The sequence below is a fragment of the Diprion similis genome, chromosome 14, assembly GCF_021155765.1.
Source record: "Diprion similis isolate iyDipSimi1 chromosome 14, iyDipSimi1.1, whole genome shotgun sequence".
Lineage (NCBI taxonomy): Eukaryota > Metazoa > Arthropoda > Insecta > Hymenoptera > Diprionidae > Diprion > Diprion similis.
Genome location: NC_060118.1, coordinates 5370941 through 5385439, shown reverse-complemented (window position 1 = coordinate 5385439; position 14499 = coordinate 5370941). Strand labels below are relative to the sequence as shown.

Sequence of the window (14499 nt, the reverse complement as noted above, 5' to 3'; positions counted from 1 at the left end):
ATTTGAAACTTATTCAAAATATGTTATAATTGTACATTAGAATTTTGTTTCGTTCAAGTTTTCGCTGAACGAATAGGAGCAACAAGGAGAAATAAACTTTGCGACGGAATAATAACAATACTTTCTGAATATGAATCAGTTAGGTCCAATTAAATGGATAAACTGTAGTCGGGTTGATTCATTTTAATGTTGTATCAACATTAGTTTTTATAACCTTATTAACTACGTTTCAATTGCTGCAATTGAATTCAAAGTATCCGAAACCAACCGATTTATTATTCTAATTTCTGTGGAACATAAAATTAAATACAGCATCAATAAATTACTCGTTTATTTAAAATCCTGAATGTAAGTATTTGTTGTGAAATAATCTGACATTAAAATTACTCCAGGATCAGAACTTGGAATTAACTATCTTAATTCTTAAGATGCCACAGTTTTGTTTCATCGAGTTTCTTTTTTTATCTATTTATCGACAAGCAGAATTTCGCAAAATCATTTCACATTCTTCTGTTCATGAAATATCCCAGAAATCCTTTTATCAAGAAATGAGGCTCTGATGGCGATTAGATACGTCACTTCGATAAGATGATGTTCTAAGAATCAATCTGCGGCGTCGCATCACGTATTAAGTCTCCTGAGAAATAAGGCTGCTTCTGTTACCTGATGAAGAGATTGGTTGACTTAAAAAATCGATACACCTTATTAACTTTACTGCGAGACGGTAGTGCATAAATTATTAAACATATTTCTAAGCTACACGAAGATTTATTAAATTGCTTTAAAATGGTTTAAAATCTGGTAGCCACGCAAGTTTCACCTCATCATCGTTCATTTTATTCAAAAGTATATTTTCTACACAGTCGTGGAAAGTTTTGATGTTGGTTGTTGGTGTTCGAAGTTCTTCCGCATCCATCCGGCGAATTATAACTTCTATTATCCGAACTGGTAACCGCAGATGCTCCAGTCTTGACGTCGTAGCAGAAACTGCAGGAAGTCGACGTGGGTTTGGTAGAGTTTCCAACGTTCCAGCGCTAGCTCATGACGTACAAGTTTGCGAAGCTATTGCACGTATCTGATCGGTATCAGAATTAACTTTACTGGACTTCAACTTTATTTGTAACCAATCGCTAACCATCAAGCTCATTTATGCTGCGTAGTATGTAACCTGAGAAGTATCCAGTACGAGGTAGCTATAGCCATGATCATGTAGCTTCCAACATTTCTGTTAAGGTCATGCAATATTCCTACATTTACCGACAGAGTAAGCTCAGTCTTTTTCTTCATAGAAATTCAGGAAAGTTAGTCATATCTCGAAAATTGTCTTAAAAATGGATGGTTTTTTTGACACGTGTTATTATTTCTACATGTTAGAGGAACGTTACGCAATTCCGGAAATAATGAGGAATAAAATGAAATATTGAGGTTGCTAGACAAGAACTATAACTTACAATAATTTGGTTAATAAAAATGTAATGTTAGAGTTGAAGGATTTGTAAGCGGAAAAGAAGACATTTCATACAACAAAGAAGTCTGTTTTGCTGGACTGACCTCAGCTCTACAATCCAATAAACAATAGTAAAATAACAGAAATTTATTTATCTCAACTGCAAGTAGAAAGGAGAATTTATTTTTCCTAAAATATCATCTCCAATTACATTTCGACACATGGTTAGGAAAATTTTGTCGGACAGATAAGAACAGCTAGAATATCATCACACTGGGCACAAATGCAATTAGTAAAATTATTCATGAGTGTGTCAATTCGTTTACAACTTTCACGAATTCACTGCATTTGCATAATCTGCATGACACACAATATACAGTTTTTGGCCTGGTCACAAAATTCGTGCAGGCGACACGTTGGGAAAATAATTTCTCCATTGCTAAATATCTTTTTTTCATTTTTGCGTCGCTTGTTTTCGTTTTCAAATCCATTTGCCATACATATTCATCAAAATGTATTCATTTTTACAGCTGTTATGAAGCTTTTCATTCTGAATCCGTCGCGTTTTCATACATTGTTTATTTCTCAGAATTATTGTTCCTCCATATTTGCAGACGGTGCTTTCAATGCAGATAAAGTTGATGGAAGCCTTGAAAGAGTCTGATGTGAGTTATATTAAACTCCCGACGCTATGGAAGAGTTTGAGGTTATCAAACGAAGAGTTCCGCATTCAACATCTTGAGTGTTACGATCTCTCCAGGCAACGCTCTGAGCGTGGCGAAAAAGGCAAAAACGGTTGTGCCAAAAGTTCTTTGAATAAAGGAGCTGCTGAATTTCTAAAAAAAACCGTCGGAGCGACATTGTGTGAATCATTAAAAACAATTGAAACTATCCGATCCAACAACGGCATCATAACAATACGAAAAAATGTTTTGTTTACATGATAATTAATAAAAAAAGAAACGATTTCAACTGGAATCAAAACCCTTTTGCACGTGACATGAGAATGAAGAAGAGCGACGGGAAGTTTTCCTATTTCAATAACATTGGGAAAATGTGATAATTTATTTTAATGCATGATACCACTCAGCCGAATTTTGTGTGTATGTATAATTTCAAATTTGAACAGTTCAAAATCCATATGCCTTGGTTCGAAAGTCAATTTTGCATAAAAGTTTATCTTCCGATGCCTTCTTTACCGACTGACTATGGAATTGCAGGAAATTAATTTCTCTGCAAATTACTTGCAGGATTAACTTCATATCTTTAATCCTTTGAATCATGGTGGGAACCCACGTTCCCACCTAGATTTTCTTGAATTTTTCTAATTTACTTACTTTCTTACGTATTCAGATCCGGTTTTACACTTTCTGGTTACTTTAGTGATGAACGAACATAAAAATACAGTCTAATTAGCATAATATAAGATTTATAAATAAACAAACTACAAAAAATGACGTTTTTTTTTGCAAAAATTGATTTTTAAAAAATCTATTCAAGGAAATGACTTGAAATCTAGTGCGAGTGGGTTTTTAGGGCCGCTGATTACGAATCCGAACTCAGATTTTTTAAATTCAAAATGGCGAATTCAAGATGGCGGTGAAAGGTTTAGGAAATTGTGGAATTTTGCTGAAAGTGACACACAAGGGGTTGTTTGGGTCGCTGGTTACGAATCCGAACGCAGATTTTCCTAAATTTTTCGCCGTCATCTTCAATCCGCCATTTTGGATTTTGAAAATCTGATAGAAGATTCGTAATCAGCGACCCGAAAAACCCCCTGTGTGTCATTTTCAGTTAAAACTTTACAATTTTATGAATTTTTCGCTGCCATCTTGAATCCGCCATCTTCAATTTCGCAAATCTGATAGCGGATTCGTAATCAGTGACTCCATAATTCCCGAGTGGGAATTTTCACGATCATACGATCATTCAAAAAATGTATGCTTCCAAGAGTTAAATGCGATTGAGTGTATTAATTTATTTAGATAAGAAATATTTGAATTCCAAGAGTGCGTTTTTAAAATCAGATCCAAACGAAACCTTTCCGCGAGAAGGTTATATTTTTGCTGTATACAAAAAGTTTTTCAAGTGTGAGAAAATAAAAATATTGTTTCTGAACGGAACGTTCTAATCACCACAAGGGCAAAATATTACCACATAAATCAATAATATTGAGAAGAAAACAAATCCAGAGCGGCGAAACTGCCTCGAGGCAGAAGTTTCCTACATTATCAGACGATAGAAAAGAAAGTTCCGAGGGAAGGATGCAGGCTGTATAGTTCATGTAGCTTCATATAACGTATACCTATGTGCCGAAAAGTTTTGTGTTCCGCTTTCACAGTTCATCACTGTCTTGGGTTCACTCGTTGATTTAGGATCATGTAGTACTCCTACCTTTACTGACCGAGCAAACTCACTCTTTTTCTTCCGATTGGTTGGATGTGTGCCGAGCTGATCGTGAGAGCATATTTTATTTACGAAATTATTGTAATTCGTAGTTCTGCTCTAGCGACCTCAATATTGCATGAAACCAGTCTCACGATGGCTCATTTCACTCCTCATTTTTGCTGGAATTGCGCAATGTATCTCAGCTATCCACTTTTTTGCCCTGGAGATGCGGGAAATGTGGAAATAGTAACACACGACACAACATCATACATTTTTTTAAAGATTTTCAGGATGTGAGTAACTTTCCTAAATTCTGCTAAAAAAAGAGCGATGCACCGTCGAAATTTGAACCCTTTCCGTTCGTTTGTTTACTTAATACAGGAAAAAAAAAAGAATGAGTTTGCTCGGTCAATAAAAGTAGGAGTACTACGTGACCTCAAGAGAAGTACGCGTGACGCCATCAGTACCACAAACATTCCGAGCCTATTTCATCGACGATATTGATCGTCTTTTCGTTTTCACGCCTTGAATCACTAATCAAAATAGTTACATAATACAAAATATGGTACAATACATGTAACAATTATTGGCTTCACCTTTTTGTACACATTTAACAGACCTGATAATTAGAAGCAACTTTTTTTGGCTGTCAACGGTCTCCATTTTTTTCTCCCCCATAAAAATCCACACTGCAGTTAGCACGGAAGAATCAGAAGTTAATGAGGGCGATTAATCACTCCGAGGTAGAGCAGTCGCATCTATTCATCTCTGTCTACGGGCCATCCGTCGAGTTTAACCCGCACCAATTTCTTATTGGACCGAATTCATCTAGTCTCGACTTGGAAGACGAATTCAACCAGCGATACGACGAACTCAAGAAAGAAATCGTACAAAGAATAGAACTCGAAGCCAAACCGAGCTTCGATTTCCAAGCTGATTCCATTTCTCGTTCTAGTTGAGAAGGAACAAGAGAGAAAAAAAAACTGTAGGAGGTAACGACAATTTCATACGTTTTCTTGTAGTACATTTTCTCCGGAGCCATTTCCTGATTATCATGCAGTTTTAAGACTCCATCAACTTCAATTCGTCATGCTGAAATCAATATTACAACGCATGATGGGTTTGAGTGTAAATTAAAACCTACCTTTCCGTCACATTGAGAGAATGGATGCTTCGACCATAAAATTCTTTTGGAACAATGTTTTGGTCAATTTGAAAAACTAATATCATATGTTATTAGATTGACACCAAATTATAAAGATGTCTAATCGTATCAAAGAGGGTAAATTATCCAAGAATATGTATTATCTCCAAACTTGCCTCCGAACAGTTGGCAAACATGTTACTAAGCAAAATGGTTGACATTATTGTCAATAACAATGCTTTTTAATAACAGATTCTATTTAATAATGGTGTAAACTAAATTTGATTCAGATACTTTTGAATAAAATAAGTCCAACTCGAATCGAATAATTGGTTATCACGATATGAATTCTAATTGATTTTTGGAATTCATGTTGGATAGGCCTCTACTGTTATTGTAATTTCTCCAACACGGACAATTATAGCTACAGTTATACGTTAAAAGTTTTCGACTCAGGTGTCGCGATAAAGGTCAGAAGTACGAAATGACAATAGTAAAGTTCTGAGCCCGGAAAAAATGGCGGAGGTTATTCATGAGAGCGAGATCCTATATTCAAAGTGTTGTATATGCATGACGTTAAGAAGTTATAATCTAATATCACATTATTCGAATAATAATGGACAGTATTTTGAGACTTTCGAAGAACGTGATCGTTCGCCTTAACTGTTCTTCTCGCTTTAATTAGCTGAGTAATTATCACGGAAATCTGAACTAGCATCTGTTACTTGATTCGCTTTTCTACTTAGCAGATAGGACGATTATTCTATTCGCTAAGATCCCACACGAACTTGTTAGATAATATCGCGTGGGTGCATTCAACTTGAATATATCCCATTTCGAGACGGCGGAAGTAACTATTCTCTGAATTATTCCTCGCCATAACTTGGATCAGGGAACACGGAGAGACGTACGTTAGACTCCTTTGGTTTTGGTAACCGTGTTGGCCACAAACCAAGGAATTCCGTGAGCTGGGATTTCCATTTTCTGTTGCTCTTGCGTAGTCTAGGCTACATTGGGAGTTCAGTTGCTCCTCGTATCTATCCACACATAACTGCGATATAAAGTAAGCGGTTCTGACGAGGACACTGAACTAACTTGTAAAGTATAAATTGGAACGATAGGATTCAAATCCCTGCATTTTAATTACAGGGACGATGAGGGGTGATAAAAACTCAAATCAGCATGGAAATAATGTAAATTAGATTCTTATTTGAGAACAGTAAACTCAAATATCGATGATACAGGTCAATACGAATTATGACTTATGGTGGCAGCAGTGTAAGCTACAGTTTAGAGCAGGGGTTGAGAAAAATCCATGCAGCTTTAGCGGTGTCATTTGTGCCAATGAGGATGAGTGTGATTGAAACGAAATCTGCAATATGGAATAGGAATCACTTGAGGCAAATTCGAATAACACAAGCTAAGATGCCAATAACTTGGGGAAAGGTTTTAAAACATCAACATTAGAACACTAGAACATTAAAATTGATTGAAATCTGGTGTCTTTGATTCAATTTTAATGCTTCTCGGCTCATTTTTACTGGCCAGATCCCCAAAATTTCTTTGAAAACATTCAAGCAATTCTGCATTTTATATCGAAAACTTTGAGATATTCAAGGCGAACTTGAAAATCAAGGGCGAAGGGATGATTTCCAATCGATATAACTTCATCAACTTCGGAGATAACCGTTTGCAAAATTTGTCTGTTGCTATCAGTTAAGATCTCCATGATTAACAGAATAAGCCCACATACATTTATTTTGTGTAAAAAAAGTCGGAGCTTAATTATTCTGAACGTTGTGGCGAAGCATTTGTTTTAAATTGTCGATATCTGACCGTGAGTTTAGCTTATTCGAATTTATTTCGGTGTATTTTTCATGCGCAGTAGGGATTACGTTGTTTTATTGGTATTCACTGATAACTGTGCTGGAAAAATTTGTGGAAATTTTTCAAACGGTATTTTCTCATTTCTTATAGTTTCTGACTAGATGGTACGGTAATTCCTGTGACACACAGTATTCCATGAAAATGATTTCATTTTAATCTATGATGAGTGAGCTGTTATGGCTCTGAAATGTTAGTTTTACACTAGAAACTGACCACTCACCGTAAAGTAAATTTGGGAAGCTTGTGACATTTCAACGGACGTCTTCGGATAAATCTAGAATTTTATAGTCACCAAAATCTATCGCGAAAATGTAATTAGACGAACAGTTAATAGTTTGGGTCATCAAGTACGGATTAAGCGTTGAAATGCATTGCTCGACTGTGATGCGATCGGTGGTTTTATTGTTGGACAAACCGGGAAAAGGGATATTCTGGGACAATAAATTATCTAAGTGTTTTTTGACCTTTTGTAAATACCAGGATCTCCAATGGCAGTGAATCTTCGGTGAATGGACGATGCAGAAAGGATTCGACTTTGTAACTTCGCCAAGTTATAATTAATTTGTATATTTACTTTGAAGGATATTTAAAGACAGTTTTGATGTTTATTTAGATGAATTTATTCTGTCAATATTGACTTGGTCACACTTCGAGGTTACTAAACTGATATTTGAGTATTGGTAAAAGGAAGTTGTTTGATGACTTTGGCAGAGTGACTTTCTCGAGAATAAAATGGAAAAGTTGAACGTGTAACAAGAGATGAGAAATGTGAAAGAGTAAATGGACCGTGCCGAGAGATAGTGTCTGCAGTCACGAACCAAGAGATCGGTCCTAGATTCTGTGACCGTATTTATAGGGATCGGTTGTCGCGCAAAATAATCCCTTCCTCGATTTGTCTACTTATATATTTTTTCTCCTCTTGTGCCGGTATTTAAAACTACAGAAATTCCTCTGAAACCGCTTCCTAAGAAGGTTGGATTGGTGTTAATTCGATCATTGGTCGGTAATTATACACATGACATGCTCTGTTGTTTATTGCTATATTATGAGCTGAATGTCATTTTGCTTCTAAACCTTTCTTACCGTTCTATTCAAATACCATTTCAAGTAGGTGTATAACGTTTTATATGTATATCTCATCATTTGACTATGAATATAATCGTGTTTATTCGTGGAATATGATTATTATTTTATTAGTATTTAAATCGATTCTAGGACTGTGTGGTCATGATTGCTTTTGAATATCCTTATCCGTAGTTCCCTTCTAAGGGTCATTGAGTCGTGATTGTTAATGAGTATTCTTATCGATAGTTCCCTTCTAATGGTCAGTTAGTCATGATTGTTAACGAGTATCCTTATCCATAATTCCCTTTTAAGGATCAGTTAGTCATGATTGTTACTGAGTAACCTTATCCATAGTTCCCTTTTAAGAGTCAGTTAATCATGATTGTTAATGAGTATCCTTATCCATAGTTCCCTTTTAAGGGTCATTTAGTCATGATTGTTACTGAGTAACCTTATCCATAGTTCCCTTATAAGGGTTAGTTCTACCGAGGCCTACGAAGTTCACCAATACAATTATTCAATGTATGCTCAATGTACGACTATCTCATAGAATGATTAATAAATCGTATCGACTTTTGACCAACAAACTTCCCTAATGCCAATGGATCTTCAATGCAATAACCACTTATCGCTAATTTCCAAAACTCAACAACTGGGTGTTTACAACGAAACTCAGATTTAATTTCGCAACATTTTTTTTCAAGGATTAACCAATTATCTCATGGTATGATTAAGATATCGATTAAGTGTGCCGGAAGATACCTTTAACGGGAATTTCGAAAGATTATACAACTATAACGAAAAACTGCAAAAAGACGACGACGCCCCATGGGAAAATTAGTTTACTTTATCAATGTTCTCGGGCTTTTGCGGAGCGCCCTCCTGAGAGTGAGGATAAATATCTGGATCGGAATCTACTGTAATTAAAGGGGTTGTGTCTACATATAATCTACCGTAATTATAGGAGTATTTTTAAATGTAAAAACTTGAGAACCTTTCCCCGCTCAGAGAAAAATACCTAATATCAAGAAAAGAAGATAATTAAATTACAAACAAAATGAGCTATGATTTTTTGAAATTGGAAATATGGTACAGCTTTCTCATTGACAGAAATTAAAACAGCATTGCGTATAAAAATTTGTTGATAACTGAGCTTTTCCATGGAAAACGACGGTCTTTTTCTCATTTCTCTATACTGAAGGAACGTTGTTTTGACTTGACTTGACTTGTTTACACTTTTTTCAGTAATTCCATCGCTTGGACGTTGTTTTGACTTGACTATACATCGGATAAATTCCTCGCTAGACCCAAACACAGCACTTTATGAAGATGTTTTCGCTAGATCCACTAAAACTGCATTATATTTTATAAGAAATATTGTTTAGTTCATTGCAATGAAATGGTGGTTTTCCATTATTGTTATTCTTTTTTCATGCAAACACTTTATATTTCTCAAAAATACTGTACTTAATTCAAAAAAATGGAAGTCATTTTTGGATTCAGCACACTCGAAAACTCAATAATCACCAAAAACTGCCATGCAGCTGAAATGAAATATTTTCTCGCAGACCTGTCGTATTATTTCTTCACGGTCCCGTTGACTAATACATAGGCAACTCATTAGCCGTAAGGAAACGTGGATTATTCGTTCCTGGCAAGAGTTCAGTCTTATTGTAATATGGGTGCCAAGTCTTGTCCAAGGCGTTCGGCTTCTTTGGTTCAAGCTTAAGACAATAGACTACCCGAGAACAGCACGGGCAGGGCTCGTGAAAACTTTCCATTCAACTAGCGGGACAATCCAACTCCCACAGGTTCTACCTCTCGATCTCTTTAGCCAACGGAGATACGGTTTAATTCATTAGGGGATGCTCCAGCTGGCTAACTAGCGTTAATGAAATGTTGCTTCGCCACTCTCTCTCTCTCTCTTTGCACGGACAGAACTTTGTAAAAAAAGCTTCACCGATGCTCGAGGTCCTCGTGATACATTTGAGCACTTGAATCTCGCTGTCGATTGTCTCTTCCGTTGCTATTTTCGCGGGAAAGAAAGAAGTTACTGCAAATGTATGTTTAACCAGCCATATTGTTATACTACGCTTTACAGTATTCCAAGGTGTTATTCACTGTGTCAAAGTGGCGTACACTGATTGTAATTAAAATTATTACAAAATGAATCCTCAGATTACTAAGGCTGTGAATAAACTGAAAACGTTATAGCAAGATTACATGCATTACAAACTGATTGCTACGATTACATAAATTACAACCACCGTAAATGATGCATACTTTGAAGGTTACAGAGATTACAAAAGGATTGCTAAAATTATTAGGTATGTGAGATTGCATAGATGACTAAGATTATAAGGTGGTACAGTTTCAATGATTACAAAGGATCACCAGAGATGAAATAGATTTCCTACAAGATAATGGGGAGTAGATATAGCAGATAACAACAGTTAACTAACTCCTCAAAGTCTTTCTACTTGAGATTTCTTGACAGACAGTTTAAGCTAAGATAAATTGAAACTACGTAATCATAACCTGTAGCAAGTCAACCTTTCTCACTTATCTTCGATGGCCCTCGTGTTGTTTTCAAAAATGGTTTATCGTGGATACAAAACGATGAACTCAAAACATAGAACTGTACTCACCTGGTAGAAGGTTTCAACAGAAATATTTTCATGTCGTATGGATATTTGCATGGGATAACATAGGGGGACAGAATGTTTATCTGTTTTAAGTGGAACAACAAACCCCGCTAGGGCCCATCGTGCAAAATGTCTAGTTTATTACCAAAGTCCGCAGAACCTGGTCCACTTATGCGAGGTTCATTACTTCACGGAAAAAAATCAGTGGAATGGCGAAATCAGGTCGCAAAATAATTATTGGTGCAGAAATTAATGAGACTCGAATAAAAACAAAGGATGTCACCGTGATTTGGTGAACAGATGTTACTTCAATATGTCAATCGGTGTAAAATAAATACTTCAGTCGGTCTTCTCAATTTGGCAGAGCTGGCATTTGCTTCGATTACACCCAAACTCTGTTTATGTGATTTCTCAGTTAAATATTCTTTCAAATACGTTTTCTTTGATACCAAGTAGCGACAATTGGAGATCGTTAGGTACATTAATAGATTGATGCTTTGTGGGGGAATCTAGGAATCATTATTGAAATACGAATTACAACGATTAATTTCATTCTTGGAGTATTGAATGTGTACGAATGAGTGAATGACGCTTTCAAATTCGAAAAAGACGAAAAAAAAACAGTATTAAGGAATATTTACAGGAATTTCAAAAAATTCCTGGCTATTCCGGTTAATTTTTTTCTCATGCAGAAAAAGTTGAAATTTTTTTAAAGGTTTCAAGTATGCGTTTCCTACATCTTTTAGAGTAAATTTTCCACGGTAGATTCTCTTTAATTTATCAGGGTCGAAGCACATAGTTTTGATACATAGGATTTTTTCAATAGCTTGAATAATTTGAAAGAGAATAGATAATTTTTTTAGAATCATGACAAAAAAAGAGCCGTTTTCAACACAAAATTTGAGGTATCAATCCAAGGTGTGAAAAATACTTTAAAAAACAACGTATAAAAATTTTAGGTGAATCAGTCATCAAAAACTGTAAGAGGAACGTAATGTGCAAGTTTGAAAAATGAAAATTGACGAATACATTTCGAGTTTAAATTTTTAAAGATTTGCACTATGCACACTCACACAAATCAAAGGATTTGGACCCCCAAAAAATTTTTTAGAGCTAAAAGTGATACGAACCCATTCAGAGGAGGGATGAAAGTGTACAAGAATGCAAAAAACGGAGAATCGATTTTTTGGCCATAAATGCCCCCTTAATGAACTCCAACTACGGGAAACACTCGTAGTAGCCGTTGATCCTTCGGTAATAAAAGTTTATTGTTGCAGGGTCAAGATGAACGGGACAGAAGGACCTCCTGAGGGCTGAGCGCGGAACGTTAAGGCGCGGAGATGTGGCCAAGCACAGCTCTTCAAGTCTTAGACGTTTTCGTCATTTTGACCGCTATGACGACGGTCGCGTCAGGTAATACCCTTAATTAAAATATTCATTTCCGAGCCGTCGCTCTTTTATACTCTCTTTTTATTCCAGGGATTTTTTTTAACGGTCTGGAATCTTTTTTTAATGGAACTAGAGAACGATTATTTATTCAAAATAAAAAGATTCCACCGTTGAATTGAGACGTACCTTGCAATAAATTACTCACAAGACGATGAATCTCTTCTTTAAATACTACGAATGCGAAAAAACTTATGCAGAACAATGAAAAATGGGTGGGAAATTCGGTAGAAAAGCGATAGCGAAAAAGAAGGGAGACTTTTGTAGGAAAACTGAGTTATTGATCGCTATTTGTTCTCTGAATGAGGTTTTTTTTTTTTTTTCTTTTAATCACCATTAGGGTAAATGTGGGATAGTTGCCCAACTTTTTGAAAAAGGTAATTAAAACACAGAAACTAAGGATTTCAAAATCTTATGACATAGTGTTAGTTTGTACACTCATTAATAAACAATATAACCAAGGTAATTTGATATTATTTGTTTCATTTGTTTAGTTATAAACGAAATAAAAAAGTCCTACAAATGGGGATAGATGCCAACTGTGTGGGTTAGATGCCGCATTGGTATTTTGACTCGTGGGATAGATGTCCGAAGGAAAAAATGAACGAATATTCTAATTTTCTTAACTTTTATCAACATCACAGGGATGAGGGAATAAAAACAAATAATAAAAGTAACCATTTATATTTATTATCATATATTCGACGAAAAAATAATTTTATTTTATCGATAGTACAATCAACTTTAGTACTTACTTGATACCTTTCATACTTTTTTTATTCAAAAAATTATCATAAATTCTTGTCCAGTAGCATAACTATTTATTATTATTATTTAATTTTTACGCATTGTATTATTTTATTTTTGCATATTTGATAACTTTTTTATAGTGCAGTTTCGAACCTAATATTTTTTTTACTCTTAGAAAATATCTTAATTTTAATTACCTTTAATTATAGCTTCATTTTTCCTCATAGTAATATTTTCTTTGGAAGTCAATACCTATTGCAGCTGACTATTTCTCTCTCTTATATAAGGCATCTATACTCTCAAAGACTGGGGCATCTATCCTTTATTGTGGGGATGGATGCCCCCCTCGTTTTTTAATAAATCGTGTTAGAAAATAATAAAATAACGTTTGATTGATTCTATTTAATATATATAAAAACTATAAATACAAAAATATGAGTACTTACTTTACAATATCAAAAGTTCCGAACTCATGAAGATTATGAGAGACCTGAATTTAGTGTCTCGCCGTCGCGTAGAATTGTTTTCGCTCTGCAACTTGTGACACGTTCGCTTCAGTCGAATGTTCGGCATCGACTGGTCGTAGAAAAGAGATCATGTTGCGAAAAACAAAATACTGTAAACTTTATATTCGTACAAGTACGTTATATGACGACTTAGGCATCTATCCCACATTTACCCTATCTGTTTGTAATTTTATTCATAGGTAACCCCTCAGAGAAATACTTTACTTTTGAATCATAATTCTTTACCGACAGCAGAGGAAAAATCCTCGGTCGATAAAATCGATTTTCGGAATAAAAACTTATCTTTAGGTGTCTAGCCTCTAGCCTTTAGAGTCTAATCAATCTAGTGTTTCAGAATTTCTCTAATACGACAAATTAGTTTTATTATTTGAAGTTTTTCCTTACTTCTCCAAAATTGTATTGTTGATTGAAAAGAGTTGTTAACAAGCATCGATGTACTTCAGTACAAATTTGCTGGATAAAAATTCTTTAAAACAACTGATCTCTTTTTATTCGATATTTACTCTTAACAATATTTAATTGAAACTCTTACACACTTTGTTGCTAATCGCTTGAACGCCTAAAGTTCTGTGAAAAGATGCTGTCAGGACTTCCTGATTCAATCATTTTCTCTGAGATTTTCTAGTGCACAAAATGAATTGTTTATAAAAATGACACTAACAAACTACAATTGAAACTTTTGAAATCAAGGAACTTGCAAAACTTGGTGAATGTCCAAACCATTCAGCAATCTTTAGGTAAAACCTTGAGGGGAATAAGCACGCTTTTGCCCTTGAGAGAACATTTTCTCAAGTTTATGATTCTGGCTGTGGTGAAAAGAGACCACCTGCTTGCGACGGGCAATTTACCAATTCACTTTCATTTGTGGTTTTATCACCAAAGCTAGTCGAATGTGATTCAAAATACTCGGAACACTTTTTTTCTCTTCTACTTTGTCGAGTAATTTTCTTCCACCGTTTCTGTTTCTTCTCGTTTCTTTCAGTCCAGTCTCACATCGCGTGACCCTGGTTCTAATATGTCTCGGCGACGAAAGTCAATTCGGTCTTCTCGCGGTGATATTGGTCCGGATCCTTACCCGCGGCACAGTCGACAACGGCTACCTATTGCCCTGGTATAAACGGCTTAGTCTTTCGCTAGGGCAAGCTTAATCCTTCATTAACTAAACGAGCTCCCAGTTTCCCAAAATCTAAGCCAATAACC

General features: G+C 35.4%; 1 protein-coding gene across 3 annotated transcripts in view; it reads left to right on the top strand.

Moving 5' to 3' along the window:
- LOC124414653 overlaps positions 1-14499 on the top strand; it is a 284193-nt gene that overhangs the window by 193279 nt on the left and 76415 nt on the right. For all 3 annotated transcript variants that reach the window (XM_046895664.1, XM_046895665.1, XM_046895662.1), the window contains one exon: positions 11854-11989. In XM_046895664.1, the coding sequence (XP_046751620.1) occupies positions 11917-11989 (73 nt within the window). In that variant the 5' untranslated portion in view covers positions 11854-11916. The remainder of the gene's footprint in view (positions 1-11853; positions 11990-14499) is intronic.